The 18,269-nt window shown below is 38.2% G+C and overlaps 1 protein-coding gene across 4 annotated transcripts in view; it reads left to right on the top strand.

The window, feature by feature from the left end:
• Window positions 1-18,269, top strand: part of Map3k13 (mitogen-activated protein kinase kinase kinase 13) — a 160,417-nt gene that overhangs the window by 121,471 nt on the left and 20,677 nt on the right. For all 4 annotated transcript variants that reach the window (XM_074073606.1, XM_074073605.1, XM_074073604.1 and 1 more), the window contains 4 exons: window positions 1,614-1,805; window positions 6,603-6,761; window positions 8,482-8,640; window positions 9,347-9,455. In XM_074073606.1, the coding sequence (XP_073929707.1) occupies window positions 1,614-1,805; window positions 6,603-6,761; window positions 8,482-8,640; window positions 9,347-9,455 (619 nt within the window). The remainder of the gene's footprint in view (window positions 1-1,613; window positions 1,806-6,602; window positions 6,762-8,481; window positions 8,641-9,346; window positions 9,456-18,269) is intronic.

The raw sequence follows: 18,269 nt of genomic DNA, 5'->3' as shown, positions 1-18,269 counted from the left end.
AAAAGGGAGGCAGTATAGGATAGCGAGAGGAAAGGGCCTTTGGTTTGAAGTTAGACTGAGTTTGAATCTGAGTTCTGAACCAGTTCTGATTAAGACAAGTCACTTTCACTCTGATCCTTACCTGTAAAAGTAGAAGAGGTAATATCTGTCTTATAATGTTTAGTAGTCATTGTTCTCATTGCTATGAATACCTGACAGAAACAGCTTAAGGGAGGATTATAGTTTGGTCATGGTGCAAACGTGTTAGTACATCACTGTGGGAAAGCAAAGCAGTTCACATCATGATGGCCAGGAAGCAGAAGGAGGAAATAAAAGAAGGAGCCAGGGTGAGATATACCTCCAAGGACACACCCCCAATGACCTTCTTCCTCTAACTAGGCCCCACCATACTGCTAGGTAGGTGCTCTACCACTTGAGCCACACCTCCACTCTTTCTAAGCATTTCTTAATCCAACCAAATTAACAATCAGAATTAATCATCACACAGTGGTTTAGGGGCAGATTAAACAAGGCAAACACATACACATGCTTGAAAAATATGAGATGCTCTTTCATGTTGGTATCCTGTCTCCTACTCCAGCCCTCTGTACATGGTATGGTGAGGCATTTTCTAGCTATAAAAGTAGGGATAAAGTTAAGAAACATTTGTCAAGGACTTGCTTGACAAGTCCTCTTCTTGTGGAAGAGAAAAAAAGAACTGGAAGCCCTTTTCCTTCAAGGAATCTGAAATCTATTTGGGCAGAGAAAAGGTGCCCAAAACCATGGCTGCCATGTGTCTTATGAACTTATGTTCCTTTATTATTTTTGGTGGCACTAGGGTTTGAACTCAGAGCCTGATGCTTGCTAGGCAGATGCTCTACCACTTGAGCCACTCCACCAGCCTTGTCTTAGGAACTTAAAGAAGAGAATAATCTCTTGGGACTGGAATAATAAGGGAAGGCTTCACAAAGTTGTAGGAATTCATGGAAATATATGATGCATACATGTATAAAATGTACCATTTTTATTCTGAATAGAATAAAACATAGTTTCAAGATAGAAAATTGACTTTTCTTTTATGGTTCTCAGTTTAGTTGTTTTAAATTTAAGTTACATAAAATTCAACAAAAAATAATTAAAATAACAATATTTTGTTCTCTGTATGCTACATATAAAACCTATTTAAGTTTAAAAGGAATATATTTTAAATTACTCTTTAAATTTTTATTTTTGAATTAGTGTACATTAATGATACAAGGAGATTTCATTGTGATAATTCCACACATGTGTACAGTGTACTTGGAACAAGTTCACCCCCTCCATTATATTTCCTCTTAAATTATTCTTAGCAATCTAAAACAACATAGAATCCAGACTATACAAACCTCAGAAAAGGGTATTCCTTGTCCCTGGATGGAATGGTCCTCATAAAACCAACAAACACAGTACAGCACACAGATAATCTGGACTGAAGAGTACAAAACAAAAACTGTCTATGTATGTAATAGAAAGGCCTATAGATTATAGGGATTTTAATGCTGACTTAAGAATCAGGAAATGTTATCATTATGTGCATTTTGAAAATCATATGCATTTCGCATGTATTTATGTACATGTTTCTGTTTTCTTGGAAGGGGTGTTTGTACCCAGGCCCCGTGTTACTGTATCATCATGGAGTACTGTGCCCACGGACAACTTTATGAGGTCTTGCGAGCTGGCAGAAAGATCACACCTCGATTGCTAGTAGACTGGTCCACAGGAATTGCAAGCGGAATGAATTATTTACACCTCCATAAAATTATTCATCGTGATCTCAAATCACCTAAGTGAGTTCTGGGACTAATTTTTCACGTATTTTGTTTTGTTGTTTTAAAATAGGGAATTTTCATCAACCATAGCTGAAGTTGTCAGACTCAGTTCAGTTTAAGTCAGCACAGTAGGTATTTGCGTACCTTTTGAATTATCGTGGAGCTACTTACTTATGTGCCATTAGATACCTGGCATTAGCTTCCCCTTTTTGCTGATTATAAATTTTATAGCTTTACAACAAAATATATTATTATCTGAAGTATTTACTTTCCATCAGTTCGGATAGTTAATGCCAAACTTCCCCACTTGAAAGCTCAGTTTGTTGTTTCCCTACTGTGTTCAAAGAATTTTTTTAAACTGAGTTTCGGAAATGCATACAATACAGCAATATAAAATTGGGCAAGTAAGAGACAAAGGCAAAGAGAAAATAACATTAGAGCTAAAATTTCTGAAAATTTGTTCACAAAATGTATGCATCCGAGTCTGTACAGTTGTTTGATGTGGACTACAGATCTGGCTTTGAGCTTCTGAGAGTCTAAGCAAAAGAGGAAATAAACAGTTACAAGGTTCACAATGGCTATAAGAAAAATAGTTATTTAAGCAGCAGAGCTGTTTCTAGTAATCTTTGTTTTCAAAATGATTCCTTGGTAACCAATAACCACTTTAAGAAAAGTGTTTGTTCAATTCTCCAAATCACCTGAAGGAAAGAAAGGAATTGATAAAATGGTATATTTCCATCTGGCTTCTATTTGTAAACATTGTTTTTATTATTTTTGTCATGATTTAGTTTAGAGAAGCACAGAAGAACTAATCTCTTTTTTAAAACATTTTGCATAAACTGCTGGGAAAACTGGTTAATAATGTGCAAAAACTGAAACTAGATCCATGTATATCACCCTATACCAATATTAACTCAAAATGGATCAAGGATCTTAATATCAGACCACAAACTCTAAAGTTGATACAGGAAAGAGTAGGAAATACTCTGGAATTAGTAGGTATAAGTAACAACTTTCTCAATGGAACCCCAGCAGCACAGCAACTAAGAGAGAGCATAGATAAATGGGACCTCATAAAACTAAAAAGCTTCTGCTCAACAGAAGAAATGGTCTCTAAACTAAAGAGACCACCCACAGAATGGGAGAAAATATTTGCCAGCTACACATCAGACAAAGGACTGATAACCACAATATATAGGGAACTTTTTTTTTTTCATTTTTCTTTTATTATTCATATGTGCATACAAGGCTTGGTTCATTTCTCCCCCCTGCCCCCACCCCCCCCTTACCACCCACTCCACCCCCTCCCGCTCCCCCCCCTCAATACCCAGCAGAAACTATTTTGCCCTTATCTCTAATTTTGTTGTAGAGAGAGTATAAGCAATAATAGGAAGGAACAAGGGGTTTTGCTGGTTGAGATAAGGATAGCTATACAGGGCATTGACTCACATTGATTTCCTGTGCGTGGGTGTTACCTTCTAGGTTAATTCTTTTTGATCTAACCTTTTCTCTAGTACCTGTTCCTATAGGGAACTTAAAAAACTAAATTCTCCCAAAATTAATGAACCAATAAAGAAATGGGCAAGTGAACTTTCTCAAAAGAAGAAATTCAAATGGCCAAAAAACACATGAAAAAATGCTCACCATCTCTAGCAATAAAGGAAATGCAAATTAAAAACACACTAAGATTCCACCTTACCCCTGTTAGAATAGCCATCATTAGCAACACCACCACTGACAGGTGTTGGCGAGGATATGGGGAAAAAGGAACCCTCTTACACTGCTGGTGGGTATGTAAACTAGTACAAACACTCTGGAAAAAAATTTGGAGGCTACTTAAAAAGCTGAACATTGATCTACCATTTGATCCAGCAATACCACTCTTGGGTATATACCCAAAAGACTGTGACACAGGTTACTCCAGAGGCACCTGCACACCCATGTTTATTGCAGCACTATTCACAATAGCCAAGTTATGGAAACAGCCAAGATGCCCCACCACTGACGAATGGATCGAGAAAATGTGGTATCTATACACAATGGAATTTTATGCAGCCATGAAGAAGAACGAAATGTTATCATTCGCTGGTAAATGGATGGAATTGGAGAACATCATTCTGAGTGAGGTTAGCCTGTCCCAAAAGACCAAAAATCGTATGTTCTCCCTCATATGTGGACATTAGACCAAGGGCAAACACAACAATGGGATTGGACTTTAATCACAAGATAAAAGCGAGAGCACGCAAGGGAGATATGAGGATAAGTAAGACACCTAAAAAATTAGTTAGCATTTGTTACCCTCAACACAGAGAAACTAAAGCAATACCTTAAAAGCAACTGAGGCCAATAGGAAAAGGGGACCAGGAACTAGAGAAAAGGTTAGATGAAGAAGAATTAACCTAGAAGGTAACACACATGCACAGGAAATCAATGCGAGTCAACTCCCTGTATAGCTATCCTTATCTCAACTAGCAAAACCCCTTGTTCCTTCCTATTATTGCTTATACTCGCTCTTCAACAAAATTAGAGATAAGGGCAAAATAGTTTCTGCCGGGTATCAAGGGGGTGGAGGGGAGAGGGAGGGGGTGGAGGGGAGAGGGAGGGGGCGGAGGGGAGAGGGAGGGGGCGGAGTGGGTGGTAAGGGAGAGGGTGGGGGCAGGGGGGAGAAATGACCCAAGCATTGTATGCACATATGAATAATAAAAAATAAATAAATAAGTAAAAACATTTTGTATAGTGCTTTCATAGTTTACAATACTATCACATCTTCTTTGATTCTGGCAAAAACTTTGTGCAATAGATGGAACAGTATCATTATTCCTATTTTAGAAGAGAGATATTTGGACTCAGCCCAAAGTTATGGGCCTAGGATAGGACGGAGCCCAGAACATTTGAACCAAAGACTACTACAGCCTACCTCATTATTTAAAGATAAGGGACTCACAGTGAGTTCTGCCTCTTCTCTATAGAAGATTCAAATCAATGCTTGATTATAAACTTAAAGCAGCTTTTATGTATCACTATTTCTCAACAATGTATATATGGAAGTGGCTAGTTCACTGCATAATCTCCGTGCTTTACTTGCAAATAAACATTATAGTGTTCATTCCTTCTGTTCACATTCTTAACACAATCCATTGGTTTTGCCATTCCCTATACACAGGTAAAGTATGTGAAACACTTGCCAAAGGCATCATTCAATGGTCTCCTTTTTAATCACCATGTTCTCTTTGAGAACTAATTTCAGAGAAGAGTCAGGGAAGCTTAAAATACATAAAATCTCATACTGCTCTCCTTAACCCCTGGCAGGTGAAAATTGGAGTAGTAAGTTGGTCATCAGGGAGGCTTCTCTCTGTTAACGACACCATCTCTGTTAACTTCTTTGGGTTTCAAGCAAACTTTGAGAAGACAAAGATCAATCTGTCTTGCTGGAGATGTCATTACCTATATTGAATCTGCAGTATGTGATCCCAATTTTATCTCAGAAGATTTCAGAAAAGCTCCAATGTTTTATCATCTTTAATCTCCTCCCAAATCCATTCTTGTCATGCCAACTGAGGCAGAAGAGGAAGTGCCTACAGTGTTTCTAGGGACTTATGTTTGTGACTTCCATGATAAATGACATCATCAATTCTCCAGTTACCCATAAGGTTTTCTTCCTCATGTGGTTGCACCAGGACGAATGCTGAAAAATCAAAACCCCTAAATTATGCAAAATGTACTTATGAGGTGCAAAACCAGGGATAGGATGTGAATAAAGGTACTCTAATGCAATTGCAAGCACTGGGCTGTTCAGTTACTAGAAAAGCATCTGGCATTGGGAGTGTGGTTGAGGCAAATGTGAAGTCCCTAGTTCAAACATAAAAAGGGAATAGATTCAAAGTTTTTGCTTTCTAGCCTCCTGGAGTTAGATACTATCTGCATATTATCTGTCTTGCTGTTAAGAGTAGGTCCCCATGTCACTAAGGTTCTGACGCCCTAATTCATTAACAGTTCAAAGTTCTGAAAAAGTTTTGTCAAGTGAATTTAGTCTACTATGTAAGGGTGTCAGTACTTTGTTCTCCTATTCATCTTTAAAGCTTACAAAAACAGATTGCTCCAGGACACATTTCAGATAACTCCCATGAAAAGTAAAACATGACTTGCCTGCATTCATGGTATTAGTTGACCATCACTTAGATAACATTTTAAACAAAGTTTCTTTCTTAGTGAGTGGGCTGAGGCTGGCAAGGATGGAAACCAGTATGTAGCTCATTTAAATCAAATGCAATTTTACTAAGTCACTATATAGGTCCGCAATTCTTTATCCAAAACTCTAGGAGCCAGATGATTTCAGAAAGGTAACATCATGCATTTCTTTAGATATCCAGCATTAAGTGTAGAGCAACACTCTAATCAGCCATATTCATATAACTGTGGCAAAACCTATGAAATTGGATAAAGTTTGCCTATGTGTATGACAAAATATGTGTAAACCATTTTGAGAGCTTTTTGCATTCTTAAAAATTGTGGCTAAGATATTATTACCTGAATTCTCTCTATAAAATTATAGAGAAAAAAACTGACTTAGAAGAGTTAAGTAACTTGGCAAAGATCACACAGGTAGCAAGTGGTGGAGACAAGTGAAACCAGGTGTTAAAAGCCCACTTGCTAAGCTGCTTCTCAAGTGTCAGTGATGCTGTTCCTCGTGGAGAATTGATGGCCCAGGCACATTGACAACTGCAAGCTGAACCTTACAGGGTAGAAGCACAAAGAAAATCAGAATCATGTTTATTAATACTAATGATCTGTGTGTTTTCTTTATTTCTTTTAAAGTGTTTTAGTGACTCACACAGATGCAGTAAAAATTTCAGATTTTGGTACATCTAAGGAACTCAGTGATAAAAGCACCAAGATGTCCTTTGCTGGCACAGTTGCATGGATGGCACCAGAGGTGATACGGAATGAACCTGTCTCTGAAAAAGTCGATATTTGGTTAGTAGCACCATCTGGACCAACTAGAAAGCCTTTTTCTTCCCAGAATATTCTTTAGTGTTGCTCACTTCTGGTTGATTTTGGTCTCATATTATCAGAGGCATTACCCAATATGATATATAGTAAATGGATAAGAAGGGTGATTAGGGTAAATATCTAGTCAATAAATCATTTTGGGGCCCCTCAGAGAACATGCTGAACTTTCGGAAAAACAGAACCTTTACTTCACATGATCATTCAGTATATAAGTCTTTCTTAAATTTATTACTTAATTTTCACCTTTTTGAGTAAAGTACATTAAACTAAGCTTACCTATTCTTGAGGGCTGAGACAATCATTACACATATTAGTAATGTACTTTGCTATTTGTGGTGTGTTAGGCTGTTTACCCTTTTATTGAGCAGTCCTGTGTATGCTGTTTTTCTTGTCCTTTTTAAAAAATCTTTATCACTTTTTCCTCTGAAGTTATGAATTTTAATGTTAACAATATTTGTCCTGTAATTCTTTTTTCCACCCTTAAAATCAGTGACTAGAAACTTGTGGATTTTACCAAAATAACAGGATATGTTAAAATTGCATGTAGCACCATGGTAACTAGGATAAAATAGAACTGTGAGATCATTTGTAATCTGGGTGATTGCTAAAGTTTCCTCTTTAGAGGTTAAACCAATTGATATTCCCACCAACAAAGCATAAGAGAGTTATCTTAGTCTCACCAACAAAGTCTGCTGAACTTTTGGTTTTTTGGCAATCGTATAGGTGAAAAATGGTATCTTAGATGCAGTTTTAATTTGAATTTCTATTATTACTTTGCTCAGATTATTTATCTTTATTCATATAAACTTATGCATATTTTATATACTAAGAACATTAGCTTTTTGTATAGATGAATTGCAGATACTTTTGACATCTTGTTATTTTGTTTATGGTGTTTTTTTCTCATGCCAAATATTTTTAAAATAGTTTAACTTTATCAGCCTCTCCTTTTATGTCTTCTAGATTTAATGGTAAGAAAAGCCTTCCTCTCTCTATGAATATAAAAAAATTTTTACCCAAGTTTTCTTTCATACTTAATTTTGTGGTTAATTTGAAATTTATCTTGATATATAGAAAGGTATAATGGGTTTTTTTTTCTCTTTTTTTGCAGTGCTGAGATAGCTCTGTACATGCTAGACAAGATCCCTATGTCTGAGCTATGTCTCAACCTAGATTTAATTTTTCCCCAGTTGTCTCGGCAGCAATTAACTAACCAATTTTTTCTCCCTAGTTTGTGATGTCACTCCTATTATATACTTAATCCCCATATATATTTGGTTTGCTTCTGAGTTTTTATTCCAGTCCATTAACCTGGTTGTCTATTCATGCACCAATGCACCAGAGTTAGTTATTGAGACCTTATGATACGTCTTAACATCTGATACTATTGGCTATCCTTCACTTATTTTCTTTTTCATGGATTCACTGGATTTTTCTGTTTTTCTTATAGTTGTATTCAAATTTTAAAACTAGGGACCCAGGGGTATGGCTCAAGTGGTAGAGTACCTGCCTGGCAGTTACAAGGGCCTTTAGTTTAACCTCAGTACTACAAAAAGTATTTTTTAAATTCCTATAAAAGTTTTAGACTGGGCATATGTGTTAATTTGATTAAAATTAATGAAGAAGTAAAATACAAATCAGTCTTTCTGGAATGTCCTCTGTACATGGTCCTGATCTGCTATAGGTCCTTTGGAGTGGTACTTTGGGAGCTGCTGACAGGAGAGATCCCCTACAAAGATGTGGACTCTTCAGCCATTATTTGGGGCGTTGGAAGCAATAGCCTGCACCTGCCAGTTCCTTCCACTTGCCCAGATGGATTCAAAATCCTTATGAAACAGACATGGTAAGAAATATTTCTTCCAATATTCTCTTTTACTTCTTCCTCAAAAGCTATCTGTAAAACTTCTCTAAAACAACAGGAACGTCTCCAATATGTATTTGGAGTGAATGAACCATCTGATGGTTGAAAGACTAGAAGTTTTGGAGTTTAAGAACCTTGGGTTCAAATACAGGCTCTGCCTTTGTTGTTGTTTTGAAAAAGGATCTTAGGCCCAGGCTGGCCTCAAACTTATGATCCCCCTGCCCCCAGCCTCTCAAGTGCCAGGACTCTAGGCATATATCACCACGCCAAGTTGGCTCTGCCTTTCTTTTTTTAATCATCTTTGTAATTTGGGGTATGTCATCCAAATGTCAGTTTTCTCACCTGTAAAATAGAAATAAGCCCATATTCATAGAGTTGTTTTTCTGTGATTAATTAAAATTTATAAATGAAGAGTTTGGTATAATACCTTAAAACAGTGGGCCTTAGCAAATGATAGCTATTACTACTTTACCAATCCTAATGGACTATTGTTAAATAGCCACTGAACCTAGATCTCCAGTCCATTCATGTAAGTCTCCAAACTACATTTACCTTATGCCCTTCAGTATATCCAAACAGTCTGAGATATAACCATTTTGGGATACAAAATGTTTTCTAAAGTAGAACAAAATCTTCATCCTCTTGGGCACAACCTCTGAAATGCACAAACTGTTTTTTTCACTCTTAGGCAGAGCAAACCTCGCAACCGGCCTTCTTTCCGGCAGACACTCATGCATTTAGACATTGCTTCTGCAGATGTGCTTGCCACCCCACAAGAAACTTACTTCAAGTCTCAGGTAAGCCAAGAAACCTCTTCCAGCGGCAACTGAACTCTTAATGAGAAAAGGTAACTCTTAGAATGGGGCCTCTCTCAGCCTTATAACAAGTATATAACTATTCACTGTGAAACAATAATTATGACACTTCACAGTATACATTTGGGAGTTTATTAAGTACTTAACATGTATTATTGTCTCATTTGAAAAGAATATATATTTATAATATCCTCTTTAGTGGGTTCTGGTGAAATTACTGAAGAAAAAAGAGGAAAAGAGAGTATGAGAATTAGAATTACTGTGACCTTCATGAAAGTCTTTCTTTCAAGCACAAAAGCTGAAATACTAAAGAAGGAAATATCTACACAGAAAGAGCCCATAAGAGAATTGGGCCCAGAGAAAACCTTTCTAATAGCTCCAAATAAAATACAATTTTATGTACCTGTTAGCCTTTAATGTACTAAAAGTGTCCCATACATATGGCTTAAAACAGTAAACATTTATGTAACTCACCATTCTGTGGGTTGACAATTTGGGCTAGGCAGTTCTGCTGCTGCTTTGACTGGGTTCAAGAGCGTGTCTGTAGTCAGTTACAGATCAAGCTGGGAGACTGGCTAGGCCTAGATGGCTTCATTTGCAAGTCTGCTGATAGTCTGGCCTGTAGGTAGAATGCCTTCATTCTCCACCACGTGGCTTAGCTTGGGCTTGTTCATATGGTGTTTGTTCTCAGGATAACAAATGCAGCAAGAGAGCCAGCACCAATGCATAAGGGATTTTCAAGTCTGCATTTGTATCATTCCTGATAATATTCCAGTGGCTGAAGCAAGTCACAGGCCACTCAAGATTCTAGGGATTTAGAATAAAAGTAACCTCTTGACAAGAGAATCTGCTATAGCACATTGTAAAGGCATGGATCCCGAGAAACAAAGGATTGTGGCTACATGCTGTAAATGTCATAAGAATGGGTTGTATAACCATTATCACTGTGGATAGAGTGGCAGGAGATGAGTGCATGCAAGTTCCTTGTCCCTGTCAGCCCCAGGGAATATCAAAAGGCCTAATAGTACGACTTTGAAATAAATTTCATGATCCTAATCTGTAGCTTTATGTGCATAAAATTTAACGATATGATTTCCAAATTTCTTATTTCTCATATAGTTTTTCTCACTTAACGTTATTGTTTCTAAAATGAATTTTTTAAAATGAATTCCATCTCCCCACTGGCTTCCAGTATCATTTTGAAGATTTGTTTTCAGAAGAGACATTTTATTACTAACTGACTAATAAAAAAGGCTAAAATGCAAAGAAAGTTGTGTTAACTTGGGAAGAGAAAATAGACATCTACACATTTTAAAGATAAAAATTTATATTGATTGATTTTTGGTGGTACTTGAGTTTGAACTCAGGGCCTCACACTTTCTAGGCAGGTGCCCTACCACTAGAGTCATCTGCCAGCCCTTAAAGATAAAAATTTAAAAAGTTAATAGACCAATATAGTTTGGCTCCTCCAAATCTAACTGGAGAAGCTTCTTCAGCAGTTCACAAAGTGTGGTCTGGGGATTTCCAGAGCCCTTAAGACTGTTTCAAGGTTTCCCTGACATTGAAACTATTTTCATAATAATATTAAATTGTTATTTACCATTTTTACCTTCATTCTCTAAATGGAATATTCTGGAAACTATGTGGCATAGGATGATGGCTAATGGAATGTTTGCTTATATATTCTTATACATAATTTCTTAGTTTTAATTTCTAGTCTGGTAAATATCAGTAGATACAGCCTACATGAACAAAAACTTTTGGAAGTCTTTAATAAGAGAATAATGAGGTCCTGAGACCTGCAAATTTGAGAACCACTGTTCTAAGGCATTCACCATACTCTATAGCCTCCCACCACCAGTGGGTAATGAGTTTACCTATGGGGAAACTATCTGTTGACAAGAGTACTAGATTTTGGGAGGGACATCATCCATGTGAATTAAACAAGTACACAGCTGTGCTCTCTCGTGCCAGCTCAAACCAGAGGCTTGGAGAACTTGATCTCCAGTAAGTAGAGCGATACTCCACCTCCCATAAGTTGAGGAATATCTCCATAAAGGTACAAGTATTAAGAGTAATAACTCAAAGACCCTTGTCCTGTTGGGCAAAGTTCTAACACACTTTCTGTGACCCACACGCCTCATTCCTATAGCTGTGTCTTTAAGTAAGCTTGGTTCTATTGCTTTTTAGTGTTTTTGAGTAATTATTATATAAGCAAAGTTGTTTGTTCTTAAATAAAGTAAGAGGATTATTCATGACATGTCCTATGTTCGTTACTATGTCTTCAGATAAACTCCTGTAGAATTATTAAAACTATTGCCTATCTATTCAGATACATGCAGGTTTGGGGCACCAGGTAAGAAATCTTCCAAGTATCTTCTTCTACTAATATTCAGAAAAGACTTAGTCCTTTTTGGAGCCAGGAACAGTGGCTAATGCCTGAAATCCTAGCTACTCAGGAGGTGGAGATCAGGAGGATCACAGTTCAAGGTTGACCCTGGCAAAAAATTAGCAAGACCCATCCTAACCAGTAAAGGCTGTATGTGGCAGCAGCACCTGTCAGGAAGCATAAACAGGAGACTGGCAGTCCAGGCTGAATGAGCATAAATGCCAGACTCTATTGGAAAAATAACTACAGAAAAAAGGGCTGGGAGTATAGCTCAAGTGATAGAGGAGCCTGCCTAACAAGCACAAGGCCCTGAGTTCAAATCCCAGTACAACCAAAAGAAAGAAAAACAAAGCACGGTCCTTCTGTGAAATAAGCAAATATTCTCTAGGAAATCTTTCAAACCTTAGGTTATGAACACAATCACAGCTTTGCTTTCCTTACAGTAAAGCTATACATATTGCAGTTTTGAAAGCAAGTTTTGGTGAGATCATTAAATTACGAGCCATTGAGACAGTCGGTTTAACTGAATATATTTGGAAACCTTCAAATTCTAAACAGATTTTACTTAAGTGCTCCCAAAATATCTCATTTCTTTGTGATGCTAGAGATTGAACTAAGGGCCTCACATGTGCTAGGCAAGTAGTCTACCATTTGAATCACACTCCAAGCCCTTTTGTTTATATTTTGTTTTTGCAATAAGGTCTTGATAACTTTGCCCAGGGTGGCCTCAAACTCGAAATCCTCCAGCCTCCCCCTCCCAATACATTGATATTACAGACATGTGCCACCACACTCAGCTACAAAATAGCCCTTCTGAAGCCAGTTTAGCTTTTCTGAGACCCTTCCATATGCAAAGCACTGTGCAGAGCACTAAATACCTAGTCGGTATCCTCAGTGGGCCATCTCACTTTCATTATTGAATGGAATAATAAAAATGAAGTTGTTTTGGAGCAAGGATAGAGAAGGAAAAGGAGAGGCGAGGCAAGGAGAGAGATGAGAAAACAGTACACTGGGATGCTACAAAAAGATAGCATGGACTGGGAGGCTTATGAACAACAGAAATTTATTTCCCACAGTTCTGAGGCTGGAAAGTTCAAGATCAAATACAAGGTAACAGCAGATTCGGTATCTGGTAATGGCCTAAGTTCTGGTTGCTCTCTTGCTGTGTCTTCACAGGGTAAAGGGCAAATTCCCATGGGCCCACTTTCTAAGGATAGTTATCCCATTAAAAGTGGAGATGCCCTCATGGCCTTATCACCTGCCAAAAGGCCACATCTCCTACTACTTTTGCCTTCTCACTTAAGATTTCAAACTCTGAATTTGAACTTTCAGACCATAGTAGCATCTTTTGATATTTATCAATTCTTCCCCATTTTTTTCCCAATATAAACTTTCACCTCTCCCAAAGTAGCCCCAGATCTGCTGTCCTTGTTACTTCCAAGAACTGTTTAGGTATATATAAGCTGATACATCTCTAGGTCTGAAATTGAGACTGTCTCTGGCTAATGACAGTAAAGTATTTATGAACTGATTATTGAGTTACTAGGAAAAGAAGTGGGCCCTGAGTTTAAACTCCTGTCCTATCAGTAAATTTCTCTAAATCTCACCTTACTCATCTGAACAATGAAGATAGTCATATCTCCCTTGCTTAGGGAATTTCTGTGAGGATCAAATGAAAAGATAAAAATGCAGGTGCTCTGTAAACTGGCAGGAACTATTTGATTCTGAAATGCTATTATTCTCCTCCTACAAAGTTATAAAAGCCAAGCCTCCTTTGAGTTGTTACCTTCTTCTGCTTCTTCTGATGAACTCTTCAGATGAATAAGGTGGCACCTAGGGAACTCCCACTGATTGTGTTTTGATTTTTTCTTCCCCAGTAGGGAAGAACTGGTTTTACTCTTGCTCTAGCAGTCCTATACCTGAGGCCTTGCTTCCTCCCAGCATCAATTATCAATCCTTGTTTATAGCCCCTGGTCTTCACTCTCTACCAAAACCGTCAGTCAAGCGTGCTGCGAAGAACCCAGCTTGACCCCTTCGTGGCAGAAAATGCTTCATCTGTTGTCAGCGGCAGCACGTGTATAGCGATGCAGCACATACCGACAGATGACAGAGCAACCAGTTTCAGTACAATATTAGATTCTGCAAGGCTATTGCTTATTCCCAGACAATTGCCCATTTTCTCCAAGGAAGCAATTACTGCTCATGGTATTCAACAACGTTTTCTATGAGTCTTTAGAAAATATTTTAGCCTAGTCCCACATTCCAGCTGCTAGGTGGTCACGTGTCCTGCTTCTAAGTGTTCCCACCACTCTTGCCTGTGCATCATTCTGGCTTCTTCTTAAGTGTCATGGTGACCACCCAGAGATTCAGGGTTTAGGAGATACAGAGACCAAGCTTACCAGAGGTAATTTCCTGAGTGACTGGGCACTCACTCTGGGGATGCTGCAAAGAGGACTGAAGGGTCAGTTAAGGATCATATTAAATATTCTCTAAGGCTTTTCTGTCTACTAAGTCCCTAGCATCTTGCTTTTTTGGTGGGGAGGGGAAGAGGCTTGGTATCAAATTCAGGAGCCTAACACATTTAAGCTACATCCCCAGTCCTTGCTTTTCTGTGGAACTAGAATAACTTATTTTTTTGCTGTTTATATATTTAATTATGGTAAAATAAATTTGCCATTTTAACCAGTAGCATTCATCACATTCACAATGTTGTGAAATTATCGACACTATTTCCAAAAGATTTCATCAGCCCATTAAACATTAGCTCTTTCCCATCCCCTCCTCCCTCTGGCCCCTGATAATCTCTAGTCTACCTTCTGCTTCTATGGATTTGCCTATTTTAGCTATTTCATTTAAATAGAATCATAAAATATTTGTCCTTTACTGTCTGGCTTGTTGCATTTGGCATGTTTTCAAGGTTCACTCATATTGTAGCATGTGTAAGAGCTTCATTACTTTTTATGGCTGGATAATATTCCATCACATATACCATATTTTGTTTACCCATTCATTCATTAATTCAACCTCATTTTGACATCCTTGTTATGGGGGATAAAAAAAGCAACACTTAGGTATAAGAACTTTAGTCTACTGATTGAATAACTAGAAGACTAGAAAAGACAGAAATCTTCCTTTCTATGGGACATGGTACCACCAATTATATCAAGTTTCACTTGATTTTTTTCCCTTATCTGCTGACATAGAACTTACATACATTGGTAAGCAGCCCCCCTGCCATACACATGTATTTGGGGAGTTCTCAGTGAGGAATGAGGAACTCAATAAGCCTAACGTTAGCATGAACTCTGCTAGACACAGCCATCTGTTGCCTGTTATCTGCTGGGTATTGGCTTACTGGTGAGCCAGCAGTGTTTTCTGTGAAGAAACTGCCCTATCTGGCATCCATTGGATGCTGCCATTTCCCTATAAGGCACTCCCATCGCCCACTGGATATTCTCAAGACTCCAAAGCTATACAACTGTTCTCCTACCCCATGACTTTGATCTGCTGATTGAGAGAACAGCATTACTTGAGGTTACCCAAACCTTCATTTAGTGTGTAGATACCATTAAAGACTGTCACTCAACAGTGGGATAGTATATTCTTGATCTCGGTTTTCCAATGATACTGGGCATCTTTGGTACCTGAAAATCAAGTAGTTGGCAGAAGCTTCTTTCCAATGAAAACCTGGTGTAGCTAGGACAATCATTTCCTAAATAATTACAATATAATTTCATCTGTAAAAATAGATGATGGCTAGGGATATATAGCTCAGTGGTAGATCACTTGCCTAGCATGGGCAAGGCACAAGAGAGAAAGAAAGACAGAGAGAGAGAGAGAGAGAATGAATTTGGGGAAAACTCCTCTACTCTATAAGTTCACAATTACTAAAATGTAACTTTTGCTGTGATTCAGAGACATACTTTTTTGTTGTGGTGGTAAGAACACTTTACATGAGATACACTCTTTTTAGATTGTAAGTGAACAGTATGGAATTGTTAACTGTAGGCCCAGTGTTATATAGTATCTCTAGAATTATTCATCTTGTATAACTGAAATTTTATAACCATTAATTAGCAATTCTCCATTTCTGCCCCATCCCTCCAGCAACCATCACTCAGCTCTGTCCTTCTATAGTTTAACTATATTCCAAATGCCTCCTACATGTGGAATCATTCATATTTGTCTTCCTGTAACTGGATTATTTCGATTAGCATAAGTTCCTCAAGATTTGTCTGTGTTATTATGTTACAGGAGTTTTAGGCCCCAGGCCTAACCACCTGAGTTCCATAGGTCAGATGTGGCTACTCACCTCAGTATGTCAAATAAAGAGACAAGTAATGGAAGAGGTCAGAGGGAGGAGACTTAATTGACGTGGCATGCTGCAGGAAGAAGCAAGACAGCATTTCAAAGCCGTGCACCAGTGGCTCACACCTGTAATCCTAGCTACTCAAGGGGCAGAGATCAGGAGGATCACGGTTTGAAGCCAGCCTGGGCTAATAGTTCGAGAGATCCTATCTTGAAAATGCCCATCATAAAAAAAGGCTGGTGGAGTGGATCAAGGTGAAGGCCCTGAGTTCAGGCCTCAGTACCGCAAACAAACAAAAAAAATTAAGAGAGCATTTCAACCCATCTTTCCCTTCCCTGTGTAGCTTTGGTTTTAGGTTTAAATCGAGGAGAGAGAACTGGGGAGAGGTATGCATAATTATTAAGCAATCCCAGTCACAGGTGGTCATAGATGGAGGCCACAGGTGGTCCAGTAGCTCATTGTCTCAGGATTGGTCAGATGAGGCATTGTTACAATAAGCATCATTGCTGCCTGGCAGTGGGCAGCTTTGTCTCCTGTCATGGGATGTTTATTTTCAGTCCTGTCCTTCCTGGATTCCTAGATGGCTGCAAAATGACTGCAGGAGAGAATGGCTCAGAGCAAAGGACAAATACATAATGGAGGCTGGGTGCCTACCTTTCATCCTACTTTCAGTTAATTCATGGGCCCAAGTAAGGAATCAGAGCTTTTTCAGCCAAAGCAGCTTTTGAGTACCTGTTACAGTCACATATTTCAGATTTTTCTTTTTTAAGGCTGAATAATATTCCACTGTACATGTATACCATGTATTCTTCATCCATTCATCCATGGATGAACATTTAGGCTGTTTCCACATCTTGGCTAGTGTGAATAGTGTAATGAAGATAGAGACACTAATAGCTCTTCAAGATCCTGATTTCAATTCTTTTGGATAAGTACCCAGAATAGGATTGCTATTATCAAGAAAACAAAAGACATTAAGTGTTGGAGAGGATGTGGGGAAATTGGAAACCTTGTACACTGTTAGAGGGAGTACAAAATGTTACAGCAATATAGAAAACAGTATGGAGGTTCCGCAACAAATTAAAAATAGAACTACCATTTGATCTGAAGAAACATTTTTTAAAAAATATGCCTGAAGGTAATAGAATAGTTCTAGGGGAATATTACATTAGACAATTAGTTACATAGCTAGGCTTCACTGTAAGTCTTTTTCTCCTTAGCCCCTTGGGATGGAATCCTGTACATACATACGGAAGCTTCTCCATTTAGCTGTTTTCTATAAACTGCCTGTAGACCATATTCCAAAAGAAGTTCTCCTGCTTGCTAAAATTTAGATACAATTAGCTGGAAAATCTATGTCCTGTTGGAAAGTGCAGTGTTCTCACACTGCTGTGAGTTCCTGGCAGACTTATAATTTCTCTGACTTTGCCTTCCTGAAATTCTTGACACCTGCTTCATCCATCTTGATATTGTTTCTTTATCTTTGTCCTGTCATTGACCCAAATGTGAAATTCATCACCTTTCCTTGATTTCAAAAAACAAAAAGCACACTCATTCAAAGCCAAGGTGGATATGTGGGTATTAGAGAATTACTGGCCATTCTGGAAATGGAAATAGTTTCAGTTCTAAACAACTTGAATCACATAATAGACATCCATCTCTTGTCCTAAAAATTGTGTCAGACTGCTAAATTATTTTGCTATACTGTCTATTATCTTTTCTCCTCTCTTTTCTGTTCTTTCAAATCCAAATTCTAGTATAGTTTCCTGACTATTTATTTCCATCTCCTGTTGTGCATTCCCTTGAGATCTTGTAGGTGACCATGTACTCACAGACACATGCATGCACCACATGGTTTTCTTTCTGGCCAGGCTATCTCTGCTACCACCTTGACTTAACTGAGATCTTTTGTTCCAGAAGTGATGGCCAGTTTGCCAGCTGTGTGTGTCTGGTGGCCAGTGCTGTAGAGAAACTGGAAAGAGACAGCATTTTGTAGTAGGGTAGAGATGTAGAATATGGGGTGGGGAATGCAGATATAGTGGCATGAAATATGTCATCAACTCATGTTTCTTGAGCCCTAAATAAGGCTCACGTAAGG

This window comes from Castor canadensis, chromosome 5 (genome assembly GCF_047511655.1).
Source record: "Castor canadensis chromosome 5, mCasCan1.hap1v2, whole genome shotgun sequence".
In the NCBI taxonomy this organism is placed as follows: domain Eukaryota; kingdom Metazoa; phylum Chordata; class Mammalia; order Rodentia; family Castoridae; genus Castor; species Castor canadensis.
Note: the sequence above shows the minus strand (reverse complement) of the source record. Positions and strands in the feature narration are given on the sequence as shown.